This window comes from Salmo trutta, chromosome 26, assembly GCF_901001165.1.
Source record: "Salmo trutta chromosome 26, fSalTru1.1, whole genome shotgun sequence".
In the NCBI taxonomy this organism is placed as follows: Eukaryota; Metazoa; Chordata; class Actinopteri; order Salmoniformes; family Salmonidae; genus Salmo; species Salmo trutta.
The window spans coordinates 11,013,644-11,028,262 of record NC_042982.1 but is presented as its reverse complement, the minus strand read 5'-3'; the positions used below and the strand labels follow the sequence as shown (position 1 = coordinate 11,028,262).

At 44.3% G+C, this 14,619-nt stretch overlaps 1 protein-coding gene across 7 annotated transcripts in view; it reads right to left on the bottom strand.

Annotated features, from left to right (window-relative positions):
• The window catches only part of LOC115163109 (rap1 GTPase-activating protein 2), a 58,149-nt gene that overhangs the window by 17,557 nt on the left and 25,973 nt on the right, over nt 1–14,619 (bottom strand). The window contains exons 1-7 of one of the 7 annotated variants that reach the window (XM_029714726.1): nt 12,330–13,336; nt 7,075–7,110; nt 3,797–3,841; nt 2,607–2,639; nt 2,022–2,240; nt 1,435–1,538; nt 297–375 (exon numbers count right to left, since the gene is read on the bottom strand). In XM_029714726.1, coding sequence (XP_029570586.1) covers nt 297–375; nt 1,435–1,538; nt 2,022–2,240; nt 2,607–2,639; nt 3,797–3,841; nt 7,075–7,110; nt 12,330–12,338 — 525 coding nt within the window. In that variant the 5' untranslated portion in view covers nt 12,339–13,336. Of the gene's footprint in view, nt 1–296; nt 376–1,434; nt 1,539–2,021; nt 2,241–2,606; nt 2,640–3,796; nt 3,842–7,074; nt 7,111–9,422; nt 9,554–12,329; nt 13,337–14,619 lie in introns of those variants that run through there. The other 6 variants (XM_029714727.1, XM_029714724.1, XM_029714730.1 and 3 more) reach the window with 6 other exon arrangements.

The window sequence follows — 14,619 nt, the reverse complement described above, 5'->3', positions numbered from 1 at the left end:
TGTTCAATTAAAACTAATATATATATAATGTATAAATGAATCATGAGCTTACTTCAACTGTCTTGACGCATCAGAACCTAAAAGCTTGTTTTACTTAATTTTGTTTGGAAACAATGTAATTGTAAACAAACACTGCATAGTTTCAACACATGGTTAAAACTATGATTTTGATCCCATTACATTTCTTCAGCCCCATCCCTTAGCTGTTAACCCACACTGTTGATGCTTGAAACCCAGATCGCCACTTTACATTGAGTGCATGTTGCGTTGGTGGTGCTTAGGTCAGCCCTCCTTACCTTGGCTATCTGGGGTACACTGGGAAGCTGGTTGAGGCCTGCCAGAGAGATCCTGTCATGGTGTGTCTTTGTCCTCGACCTGGGTGATGATTAGACAAAACCAGTATCAATAAACACATTATAAAGAAGGTAGGCTTTGTGCACATCGCAAATGCATAATTCCTATTTCTACAGTGAAGGTTCTGGCTAGTGTAAAATAATGTTTATTTGTAAATCCATGTTCACAAGATACTGTAGGATTAGTGTGACAATAACTATGGGTCCAGACCATGGCCCTACTGTATGTTATTATATGAGTAAAGCTATGATGGAGGAACTCCTGGCCCTACTGTAGTTACCTGAGACTGATGGATGAACTCCTGGCCCTACTGTAGTTACCTGAACATGATGGATGAACTCCTGGCACTACTGTAGTTACCTGAACATGATGGATGAACTCCTGGTCCTACTGTAGTTACCTGAACATGATGGAGGAACTCCTGGCCCTACTGTAGTTACCTGAACATGATGGAGGAACTCCTGGTCCTACTGTAGTTACCTGAACATGAAGGATGAACTCCTGGCCCTACTGTAGTTACCTGAACATGATGGAGGAACTCCTGGCCCTACTGTAGTTACCTGAACATGATGGATGAACTCCTGGCACTACTGTAGTTACCTGAACATGATGGAGGAACTCCTGGTCCTACTGCAGTTACCTGAACATGACGGATGAACTCCTGGCCCTACTGTAGTTACCTTAGCATGATGGAGGAACTCCTGGCCCTACTGTAGTTACCTGAACATGATGGAGGAACTCCTGGCCCTACTGTAGTTACCTGAACATGATGGATGAACTCCTGGCCCTACTGTAGTTACCTGAGCATGATGGATGAACTCCTGGCCCTACTGTAGTTACCTGAACATGATGGATGAACTCCTGGTCCTACTGTAGTTACCTGAACATGACGGATGAACTCCTGGCCCTACTGTAGTTACCTGAACATGATGGAGGAACTCCTGGCCCTACTGTAGTTACCTGAACATGAAGGATGAACTCCTGGCCCTACTGTAGTTACCTGAACATGATGGATGAACTCCTGGCCCCACTGTAGTTACCTGAGCATGATGGATGAACTCCTGGCCCCACTGTAGTTACCTGAGCATGATGCGGAGGAACTCCTGGCCCTCTGCCTCCTCGTGCTTCAGTGACATAATGAGGTTCCCCAGACTGCTGCCTGTGCAGTAGTAGTTCATATGCTCCTGAAGAGAGAGAGAGAGAGGCAGAGTGATAGAAAGATGGGGAGGGAGGGAAGGAGGGAGGGTAAGAGAGTCAGGCAGACAGCGAATCACTACACAGAATGATGAGACAGTTTAAAGAAGTTACACACCTTCAAATAAGGTTTTACACTCAATATTTCACAGATCTCCGCATAATTTAAGTCAATTACACGTTCATTTTCCAAACGACTGATTCTTAATTTGTGTGAGTCCTGAACTCTTGAATATGAATATGTATTTGAAACATGCTTAGTCATAACCCCAGAGCAGAATTAAGCCTGAAATAGGAAAAACACTGAATGGAGAAAGACTTAAAGAGGGAAACACACCCTTGCAGAGAACACACACACATGTACACACATCAACATAACACACACACAACACACACATGCAGGCGCAGACCCCACTTCCTCCCCCACTCACACACCCACATTATTACTACAAGTCAAATAGGCCTTGACTCACCCTGCCCAGGAAGTGTTTGCGGTAGGCCCTGGCCGAGCTGTTACACTCCAGCCTGAAGCCGAACCCTCCTGCAGGGCTCATGCCCCCGCCGTCATCCTCCTCACAGAAGCTGCTCTCCGAAGAGGTGGGGGTGCCTACAGGCGCCTCGGCATCCTCAATCCAGTAACCCCCAAACTGGGGCAGGATCACCTGCGGGTATGGGCTACCCTTCTCCAGAATCTAAGCCACACAGCCAAGGGACAAGGGGTTTATGTACCAAAATATCACCATCCACAAGAATAGCGCCATAGAAATAAATATTTGTTATTTTACCCCCCTTTTTCTCCCCAATTTTGTCATATCCAATTACGATCTTGTCTCATCGCTGGATCTCCCCAAAGGGCTCGGGAGATGCGAAGGTCGAGTCATGCGTCCTCTGAAACATGACCCGCCAAACCGCGCTCCTTAACACCCGCCCGCTTAACCCGGAAGCCAGCTGCACCAATGTGTCGGAGGAAACACCGTTCAAGTGACGACCAAAGTCATGCTTGTTTGTGTATAGTGTTTTGATCCAGCTGATATGATGGTATCAGAGCGCTGACTCACGTCCTCTATCCGCGGGTATGGGATGTAGTCATCCTGTCAGACAGAGAGAGGAGAGACACACACAGATCATTAACCTTACGGCTGGAATAACTAGAGCCCTGTTCAAATACTTCAGAGAACGCCTATTTCCTTCCTCCCTTCCATAAAGAAATCCCTGATCTGACAAGGCTGGGTAGGTGAATGCTATGTAATAGAACTATTGCTCACACCTATCAATTTGTGTAAGATCAGTGATTGCTTCAAGGAAGGGGAAAAGGCAGGTTGTGTTTGTAAAGAACTCAAACAGGGCCTTGAACTACATTACAATGAGGTCAACTGAGGCAGTCCGTCACTATAGCAAGCTTGAACACAGAAACTCAGGGTGAACATAGATACACTGACTTATTCCACAGAAGCAACTGATGGTCCAATGAGTGATGCAAAACAACAAAACAAATTAACAAACAGACAAACATTGATGGAGGAGTCTCCACCTTCCGACAATCTCAGGGATACGAGATAGTCTCAGGATTGACTCTGTGAGCCCCTGGGTTCATCATTAAGTCACTGGGGCTGGTTAGCAGTCAGCTGGTGTATGACCTCTAAACATGCTATGATGTTCACAGGGACGGACTGGGACTAGAAATAGGCCTGCGTATTTCTATCACACTGCCCCATTTTTCCCCTCGAGGCCCACCACGCCAGCCCATTTTCTTTTACTTGACGCACCCATTGTTATTATAATTTTGCACAATTTCTTTTTTTAAACAGATGGACTAAAGATGGACCAGCCCATCTGGCATTTGCCAGAATTGCCCTATGGCCAGTCCATCCCTGGATGTTCACCATCGACTCCAATCGATCTCCATGCCTTTGTTTTTACACTGTATATAGTCCCAGGAGATTGAGGGGAATCGCATTCATTATGCACAGCTCTTTGTTATTTTAAGTTAGCCTACGTTTTCCCTGGTTGAGGGGACCTTAAGAGAGTGCTACAAGTCATTTAGAGAGGGGTGAAACTACTCCAGTGGCTGACAGGGTTAGCGCGGAGGATGACCACCATCGCAATCAAATAAAGAAGGGATGGGAAAAAAATGTAATAAAGGAATACATGAATAAAGGAATGGACAGAGGTCAATGCATCATGACAGAGAAGCATGCCCAGCGGTGAGGTCCACGGACACTGACGTGTGTGTGTGTGTTTCTCAGACCTTGCTTCTCTGCGAGTGGGGCTTCGTCTCCTCCGATTTAGGGACCTGGTTAGGGTCACGCATGTGGACGGAGGGTAACAAGGGTAAAAAAGATCATTCCTGGACTTACACAACTCCCAAATCAGTTACTGTACGTACAGTGGGGAGAACAAGTATTTGATACACTGCCGATTTTGCAGGTTTTCTTACTTACAAAGCATGTAGAGGTCTGTAATTTTTATCATAGGTACACTTCTACTGTGAGAGACAAAATCTAAAACAAAAATCCAGAAAATCCCATTGTATGATTTTGAAGTAATTCATTTGCATTTTATTGCATGACATAAGTATTTGATCACCTACCAACCAGTAAGAATTCCAGCTCTCACAGACCTGTTAGTTTTTCTTTAAGCCCTCCTGTTCTCCACTCATTACCTGTATTAACTGCACCTGTTTGAACTCGTTACCTGTATAAAAGACACCTGTCCACACACTCAATCAAACAGACTCCAACCTCTCCACAATGGCCAAGACCAGAGAGATGTGTAAGGACATCAGGGATAAAATTGTAGACCTGCACAAGGCTGGGATGGGCTACAGGACAATAGGCAAGCAGCTTGGTGAGAAGGAAACAACTGTTGGTGCAATTATTAGAAAATGGAAGAAGTTCAAGATGACGGTCAATCACCCTCGGTCTGGGGCTCCATGCAAGATCTCACCTCGTGGTACATCAATGATCATGAGGAAGGTGAGGGATCAGCCCAGAACTACACGGCAGGACCTGGTCAATGACCTGAAGAGAGTTGGGACCACAGTCTCAAAGAAAACCATTAGCAACACACTACGCCGTCATGGATTAAAATCCTGCAGCGCACGCAAGGTCTCCCAGCTCAAGCCAGCGCATGTCCAGGCCCGTCTGAAGTTTGCTAATGACCATCTGGATGATCCAGAGGAGGAATGGGAGAAGGTCATGTGGTCTGATGAGACAAAAATAGAGCTTTTTGGTCTAAACTCCACTCGCTGTGTTTGGAGGAAGAAGAATGAGTACAACCCCAAGAACACCATCTCAACCATGAAGCATGGAGGATGGATGGGGCCATGTATCGCGAGATCTTGGCCAACAACCTCCTTCCCTCAGTAAGAGCATTGAAGATGGGTCGTGGCTGGGTCTTCCAGCATGACAACGACCCGAAACGCACAGTCAGGGCAACTAAGGAGTGGCTCTGTAAGAAGCATCTCAAGGTCCTGGAGTGGCCTAGCCAGTCTCCAGACCTGAACCCAATAGGAAATCTTTGGAGGGAGCTGAAAGTCCGTATTGCCCAGCGACAGCCCCGAAACCTGAAGGATCTGGAGAAGGTCTGTATGGAGGAGTGGGCCAAAATCCCTGCAAACCTGGTCAAGAACTACAGGAAACGTATGATCTCTGTAATTGCAAACAAAGGTTTTTGTACCAAATATTAAATTCTGCTTTTCTGATGTATCAAATACTTATGTCATGCAATAAAATGCAAATTAATTACTTAAAAATCATACAATGTGATTTTCTGGATTTTTCTTTTAGATTCCGTCTCTCACAGTTAGTGTACCTATGATAAAAATTACAGACCTCTACATGCTTTGTAAGTAGGAAAACCTGCAAAATCGTCAGTATATCAAATACTTGTTCTCCCCACTGTACATTCTCTGGGTAAACATTTGATTGGTGGAACCCAGGGAAAATATTTGCTTGGTAATAAGTGTTTGCGTAATATATGCAGAGCCAAACCGACATGACTAGTTGACACATCCTGAATTGCACAATTACCAATCTACTGGAAAGACCTGTGGAGAAGGACTTCTGTGCATCAGGGAAGGCTCTGAAGCCTGAATCCTTGCCACACACACAGATTCTCTCAAGTCTTTTACCAGACTTAATCATATCTCAATCATCCTTATCCCTACGTTTCATTATTGATTTCATGGGTAGACAAACACACTACTCTATATATTGTACTCTGTTTGTGGGAAGGCCATTAAGACCTACCACACACACAGAATCTCACAAGTCATTTACCAGACTTAAACCGCATCCTTATCTCTACCTTCCATTATTGATGTCAGTGGTCAACGCACAGACTGGTCTGTCTATCTAAGCAGTGGTCAACACACAGACTGGTCTGTCTATCTAAGCCAGGGCTGCCCAACCCTCTTCCTGGAGATCTACTGTCCTTTAGGTTTTCAGTCCAACCCTAATTTACTGTATCTGATTCAGCTAGTTTAGGTCTTGTTGAGCTGCTAATAAGTAGAATCAGGTGTGTTAAATTAGGGTTGGACTGAAAAGCCACAGAGCAGTAGATCTCCAGGAAGAGGGTTGGGCAGCCGGATCTAAGCACTCTCTGCATGTGTTTGAATGGTCCTCATCCTCCAGTGATGCTTGCCTCCGCCTGGTCCTAGATCTGTTTGTGCTGTATTGACAATGACCATAGGAGTTGGCAATACAGCAATAACAGATCAGGGACCAGGCTAGCTCAGAGAGACAGACAGCGGAGGGGATGGGGGAACTGCTATAGCTCTGTGGGGGACTACTTGTCAACACCGCTGGGTTAAATCAAAGTCATTTTCGATCCTTCTGAGACGGGCTCTGTGATCAACCATTCCAGATAGAGGCCTTTCAACCGTTCAGCCATCGATTGCTCTAGTCTAGTTAGTAGTGCGGGTCGATGTGGCGCTGTGGGGACAGAGAGGGGTCTGGTAAGGACTGGCTCAGAGGTGGCAGCGGACCTGTGTGGCCTCTGTCCTCATTCCCCCTCGCCCACTTGTTATCATGCGCTATCGATCTCCTGTCCTCCTCTGCTCACTCTCTCTCTTTCTTTCAAAAGCTCTCCCACTGTCCCCAAATTGGCGTGGCAGAGCTGCCACCACCACCCACCCTCTTCCTGACCCCATCCTGCCTAAAACCCCAATCCCACAGAAGATCCCAGAACCCCAAAGACACAGTGTAGCAGAACAGGACAGAGAAATCAATGTTTTTTTTAGAGGGAGCTCGTTAACTTGGTCTGGCTCGGCTCATTACTCAATCACGACCAGAGATTGGACCCGGTGTTCTCGGCTCCTCAAATTAAGGGCGGCCCGCGTTCCCCCTCCAAACTCCCGTGGCTTAATAACGGACCCTTCTGCTCGTTAGGGGAGGACCCTTGATTAAAATCTCAGAAAGTGATGAACGTGTCATGCTTTCATCACCACGTCCATGCCAGCAGCAGTGGGAACTTAGAGAGAAGAGAAGGAAGGAGAGAAGGAAGAGGAAGAAGGAGGAGACTTACCTGCATCCTTTCCAGCATGTCGAAGAACTCGGCAGACTGAAACAAACAGAGAAACAGAGGTGATTATTTTACTACAATGTCATTGAGTTAGAATGAATGCAGTTCCAGTGTATCAAATTATCCTGGACCAATGTGATGACTAGAAGTGGAGTGCACTGTATTTCCTAAATAAGCACTAAATTAATTCATGGAGGATATTTTCAATTAGGGTTTATTTGGTATAGGTTGAGGTATGGCTTTGGGATGTCCACAAAGCCTAACACCAGTGTGAGATGGTTTAAAAACCTCTACAGGATCGGTGGGTCTCCCGCGGGACGGTTGATCTAACGTAGGCTTATGCAATTAGCATGAGGTTGTAAGTAACAAGAACATTTCCCAGCACATAGACATATCTGGTATTGGAAGAAAGCTTACATTCTTGTTAATCTAACTGCACTGTCCAATTTACAGTAGCTACGACAGTGAAAGAATACCATGCTATTGTTATGAACTTGAAAAGTGATTAATAAACCAATTAGGCACATTTGGGTAGTCTTGATACAAACGTTTGAACAGAAATGCAATGGTTCATTGGATCAGTCTAAAACGTTGCACATACACTGCTGCCATCTAGTGGCCAAAATCTAAATTGCGCCTAGATTCCTAAGTCATATATTGTCCTTTCTCTTGCATTTCAAAGATGGTACCAAAAAAACAAACGCATGGTTTTTTCTTTGCATTATCTTTTACCAGATCTAATGTGTTATATTCTCCTACATTAATTTAACATTTCCACAAACTTCAAAGTGTTTCCTTTCAAATGGTATCAAGAATATGCATATCCTTGCTTCAGGTCCTGAGCTACAGGCAGTTAGATTTGGGTATGTCATTTTAGGCTAACATTTTTTTTTAAAAGGGTCTGATCCTTTTTAAGTGTGACCAAGGTTTTTTGGTATTTTATGGAAATGGAGAAAGGTCTGGTCACCGAGGCTACGTTCCAAGCTGACTACATTGAGATGTACACGAGCTAAACACGTCATGTGATATAGAAATCTGATGCCTGACTGGGCAGTCTGCAATGTAGCCTTGAACGTGACCTGAAACTTCTCAAACCCAGTAACTACAATTATCACACCACAATCGTCTCCAGCTAGCAGCATTTCCACCCTGGTTCCCAATAAGAGCTCAATGAGCTGAGGCAGAGCACATAAGGAAGGACAGTCCTACACCCTCTCACACCCATATGTACAGTGTATTATACAAACACAGATAACCAAGCCTACTCCACTTCCTCAAAACAGTCACTCCAGAAAAATAATGGGCTGTCAGTATACTGAAGTTCTGGGTCAAAATCTTATTGACAGGATGATGGTAAAAATGTAAAGAATGAGAGTACAGACAACTAAATATTGGTAATAAATGTTGTGTATAACTAAGGTCAATATAGGGACCACTCTGAGCTCAATGAGAGTGGAGATCAGGAAGTAAAGTTGTAATTAACACATGATCCCATTATACTTAAAGTAGCTGTCTAAGATTTCTATGGATATGACCTACTCTATTATGAAATAGATTTCCTTCCCAAAAATTGTTATTAAGTAGGCCCTATGTTGATAAGCAGCTTTTCTGTGTGACCCTGCTTTCCAAATTCACAAACAACACAATGGTGTGGGCAAATACCAGTCATTATAAATATTATAAATAAGCAAAGGATGAGTCAACAACATTATTTGGATAGAATATGAGATTTAAAAAAAAGATTTAATAAGTGATGGAAAGAAAAACTCTACAAAGAAACAAAAAGGCCTTGACAGTCTATGGCCGGAAGAAGATCCATCTTGGATTAAAACATTGTTTTATACAGTGTTGTCCTGGCCTTTTCGTGTCTTTATAATGAATGACAGTCAATCAACAAACACATAGCTCTCTCTGTGACAGTCAAAAGTCACACTCAGGAAATATGCTAAAAGCACAACGGATGAGGAACGCAATCAACTACATTGTTTGAATCACAGGTTTCAAGGTTGGCGAGTAGAGAATGCAGACAAAGGCAGTCAAAACACTTAGCAGCAATACACGAGGCACCAGTAAAATGCCCCTTTTCATACAGTGAGCCGAATGGCAGTTAAATGTACTTTTTATGTAATCTTTTATGCAAACACTAATGACAAAGCTGAACACAAATGCTTTGAAAGGTGTGGGCTTCAATGGATCACTGAAATGACTGATTCCCTATCTACACAGGTACTGATAACTCCATATCAACTCAGCCATTAAACCCACGGCATTACAGCGACATGTTATATCATAGTCGAACACCACCAGCAATACCACTAAACACACCAAGACCTGGAAAACCCATGTCTTACCTTGAGATACACAACCTAGTACTCTGTAAACCAGGAAAACCAGGGAAACGATCCATTTCACAGCAGTAAAAACATCTCTTTACTTTAGCACCGGGATATCCAATCCACCTGAGCTCAGGTGAACATGCTAATCCCACAGCTGTCAGTGCAGTGGGAGTTATCATTTAGTTATACATTAACCTGCCACAGAGTCCTAAACCCACACAGCTAGTCCCACAGAGTCAACACAAAGAGCCAGGCTCACACAGCCCTACAGATGGGCACTGTAACCTTGGTGATTCATCGTCGTCCCCCGTCTAAGATGAGAGAACTGCTGAGGGCCACAGGGGGCCGCGGGGGGAGTCCTAGGGGTCAGATGGAGATCTATCAATCGGACGCCAATCAGAGAGGGACTGTGTCGTGAGCGGAGCCTGGACCGACTGAGAACCAAGAGATCGGGTCTGTCTGTCCTCTACTGCCTCCACAGAGTCTAGATGTAAAATACCCATCCATCTGTCTCTCTCTGCTCTCTCTCTTCTCTCTCTCTCTCTCTCTCTACATATATGTACAGTGCCTTTGGAAAGTATTCAGATCCCTTGCCTTTTTCACATTTTGTTACGTTACAGCCTTATTCTAAAATTGATTAAATACATGTTTGTACTCATCAATCCACACACAATACCTCATAATGACAAAGTTTTGCAAATGTATTAAACATAAGAAACAGAAATACCTTATTTACAGAAGTATTGAGACCCTATGAGACTCGAAATTGAGCTCAGATGCAACCTGTTTCCATTGATCATCCTTGAGATGTTTCTACAACATGAATCGAGTCCAACTGTGGTAAATTCAATTGATTGGACATGAATTGGAAAGGTCCCACAGTTGACAGTGTATGGCAGAGCAAAAATCAAGCCATGACGTGGAAGGAAAAGAGCTCCGAGACCGGATTGTGTTGAGGCACAGATCTGGGGAAGGGTACCAAAAAGATTCTGCAGCATTGAAGGTCCCCAAGAACCCAGTGGCCTCCATCATTCTTAAATGGAAGAAGTTTGGAACCACCAAGACTCTTCCTAGAGTTGGCCACCCAGCCAAACTGAGCAATCGGGGGAGAAGGACCTTGGTCAGGGAGGTGACCAATAACACAATGGACACTCTGACAGAGCTCTAGAGTTCCTCTGTGGAGATGGGAGAACCTTCCAGAAGGACAACCATCTCTGCAGCACTCCACCAATCAGGCATTTATGGTAGAGTGGCCAGACGGAAGCCACTCCTTAGTAAAACGCACATGACAGCCCGCTTGGAGTTTGCCAAAAGGCACCTAAAGACTCTCAGACCATGAGAAACAAGATTTTCTGGTCTGATGAAACCAAGATTGAACTCTTTGGCCTGAATTGCAAGTGTCACGTCTGAAGGAAACCTGGCACCCTCCCTACGGTGAAGTATGGTGGTGGCAGCATCATCCTGTGGGGATGTTTTTCAGCTGCAGGGACTGGGAGACTAGTCAGGATCGAGGCAAAGACTGAGGCGAAGGTTCACCTTCCAACAGGACAACGACCCTAAGCACACAGCCAAGTCAATGCAGGAGTGGCATCGGGACAAGTCTCTGAATGTCCTTGAGTGGCCCAGCCAGAACCCGGACTTGAACCCGATCTAACATGTCTGGAGAGACCTGAAAATTGCTGTGCAGCAACACTCCCCATCCAACCTGACATAGCTTTAGAGGATCTGCAGAGAAGAATTGTAGGAACTCCCCAAATACAGGTGTACCAGGCTTGTAGCGTAATACCCAAGATGACTCGAGGCTGTAATTGCTGCCAAAGGTGCTTCAACAAAGTGCTGAGTAAAGGGTCTGAATACTTATGTAAATGTGATATTTCAGTTTTAATTTTTTTATATATCTGTAAACATTTCTAAAAACCTTTTTGCTTTGTCATTGTGGGGTATTGTGTGTAGATTGACGAGGGGAAAAAAACGATTTAATACATTTTAGAAAAAGGCTGTAACGTAACAAAATGTGGAAAAAGTTAAGGGGTCTGAATACTTTCCCAAATGCATTGTATATATATCTCTCCCCCTCTGTCTTGCTCTCTCTCTTTTTCTCTCTGCCCTTTACTGCCTGGCCCTCAACAGAGACTAAGCGGAGCTCAGCAACATCTCTCTCTCGCTCTCGCTCTCTCTCTTATCTCCCAGGGAAGCCTGCTGCGTCCTGCTCTGTCCACACCAAGATTAGAGGGAAGGACTGGCGTTGGGAGGATTCTAACAGCACGGTCTCCAGGCGCTCAGCACCTAACCAATATTCACCCAGAGGCCACAGCACTATTGTTGCCTTTTGACTGTAACACCAGTGTTGCACTAGTGTATAATATATACCCTTATGTTATACTAGGGAAATTGTGTTTTCATAGCTAGGACTGACAGTGAAGACTTGTGAAGAGCAGAATCACAACCTCTGCATCATCAAAACAGTTGCTTGGTGAGAAGGTGAGAAGTCCACAGAGAGCCATTGTTATGTAAACGCCAGCTGAAAAGTACCAGTGGCCTGGCTTTGGCCCCAAGTGAGAGCAGGTACACCAGAGCCATGGCCCAGTGAGACACGGGTTCGGGCCCGCGTAGATGGAAACAGAAAAGTCTGAGCCTTTTGGGTAAAACACTGGGGTAAATCTTGAATGTACATGCGCCATTGACGTACCATTGAATACACTTGAAAGTAAAACCTGTCATACTAGCTCTTATTATCTGGTGGTAATTCAACTCTTATCGCATGTAAGAAATATCGGCATTACTAAACCTCCTGCAGAGGCAATGTGTAACTCAACTGCTAAACTATTGGAATTAACAGGACAGACAGTAAGCCATAATGTACAATAAAGTACGGGAGCTCTTCCTAATGATCCCTGATAACAGCTACAGTAAGAACAGTACCTGAGTCATCGTTAGCACTCCGTTAGCATTCCGCTAGTCTGGGTGGAGATAGGACCAGAACCGCAGAGCCCCAGAGAGGCCAGTCTCCACTGCTCTCCTGCCTGCACAGCTGACTCCAACTCTGGGCACTGGGAGAAAAGCAGCAGGGGGCGGGTGGAGGTGGCGTGGTGTGGGCCTCTGACAGGGGTTCTCAGACAGTGTGTGTGTGTCAAATCCAATCAAATTGGATTGGTCGTGCACACAAATAGGCCGATATCATCGCAGGTGCAGTGAAGTGTTTGTGTTTCTAGTTCCAACAGTGCAGTGTGTGTGCGTGCGTGCGTGCGTGCGCGCTGTGTGTCTTTTACCCTCAACAGCATAGACACACTTTTCCCCCGTTGCAAACACTCTTTCAATCACACTTTGTTTTTGCCCGTGCAGATGTTTCTCTCAACCAAATGTACCAGTTGTCCCCTCTTAACAAATGAAGCAGATACACAGTACTAGAGTGCGCTGTCATCAAGGCATCCTGTACCACAACACAACACTGCAATATACACTTAACTCTTCTGGCTCCTCAGTCGGACTAGAAAAAAAACTTCCACTGTTAATTCAACAAAAACAGTTCTCGCTCTCGTTTCCTTTTCTTTCACAACCTGGTCTTCACCGCCGTCATTTCCTTATTTCTGCCTCCAACAACCCTTTCTTCAAACAAAACCTCCCTCGTCCTTCATTTTCTCCTTGGAGAATGTGAGAAATGAGTGCTTTCTGCTATGTTTAGCTTTCTCTTATGTCATTCAAAGCCACAAACAGGAAAGTCCTGTTGTTCATTGACTCAGTGGAACAGGTCCTGCCTGTGTGTCTACTCACATTTCATTTCATTCAACTCTTTTCATTTTAATCCTCTGGTTCAGGACAAGGAACATTAACATTTTCAATAGGCTATTTACACACTTTCTTTTTGTCTTAGAATAAGGAAGACTTGCGACTCGGGAGTGGTTCCTTACAAAATGCCTCATTACATAATGAAATGTGTGTATGTTTGTGCACACGAACACAAGTGTGAAGTACTCTATCAGAGAAGTGTCAGCCTGGCCGCTTCACTATACTACTAGAGATGTCTGGAACAACAGCAAATAAGCTATGCCATACCAGCTACTAGCAGTGAGTAGCACAACTCCAGCGGGCTGAATTGGGTGCAACCAGATGACGTCATTGTATCGGTAAGCATAGAAATAGTGCACATAGAATAGATCCAATAAAGAGCGTCTGAACGCAGCTATTCCGTGTTTCTCTATTGCTCATTAAGAAAAACTACACCCCAGTCTTGAGGGTGTGGTTTGATGTGGCAGTTACTGATGTTTGTCCCCCATGAGACACCATAGGAACAAAGCCAGTATTACTTCCTCTAAGTAGTCAGAATTCATTTAAGATTTTCAAAAACATTTTTTGTGTATTTTTATATCCGACTAAGGTGTTTGTTGCAGTATTTCTCAAGTAAAAAAAAAAGGTGTTGTCGTATGTGTAGCGTATGTGTGTTCTGCGGTAGGATTGGATAGAGCGCAATCCCCGCAGATGTCTATCTCGTGTCAATGGTCAAATGAGCATCGTTGAAATCAAAACCCAACCCTCAAGTAAGTCATGATGAACTCAATTACAAAACTCAGGTTTGGACGAGACTGACTTGAAAAACCAAATGATCCTACTTACACTTTGTAGTCAATTTTGAAACTAGAAAAAATGTTTCTGACTAACATGGATGCCGCATTGGCCGTTTGCTATGAGAGAAGTTGTTTGCCTTTAAAAACCCAGTCAGTATCATCACACTATGTAAATGACTGATCAAGGGATTGACTATGAATAATCCCAAATCAAATTAAATCGTATTTGTTACGTACACAATTGACAGCAGGTATAAAAGGTGCAGCAAAATGCTTGTGTACTGGGTCCCTCAACAGTGCAATACATGAATCAATAGAAGAGGTACTGTGCATAGTAATAGCCTCATCATGTATGTACACTATAGGATACAGTATAGATAATGATTTAACTCCTCATCTCTGTGTCATACTGATTCCCCCACCCCTACTTCACTCTTTAGTTCTCTTTCTATTTCTCTGTATGCTACACTTTCTATTCCTTAACTCCCTCTTTCCTCTTCTCTCCCACTTCCGTGTTTATCTCTCGCCCTTCTCCTTGCAGACTAGATAAGCCTGCTTCAAGGTGACACAACAAAAATCTAATAAACTTATTCTCTGCAGCAGAGGTAACTCTGGGTCTACCTTTCCTGTGGCGGTCCTCATGAGAGCCA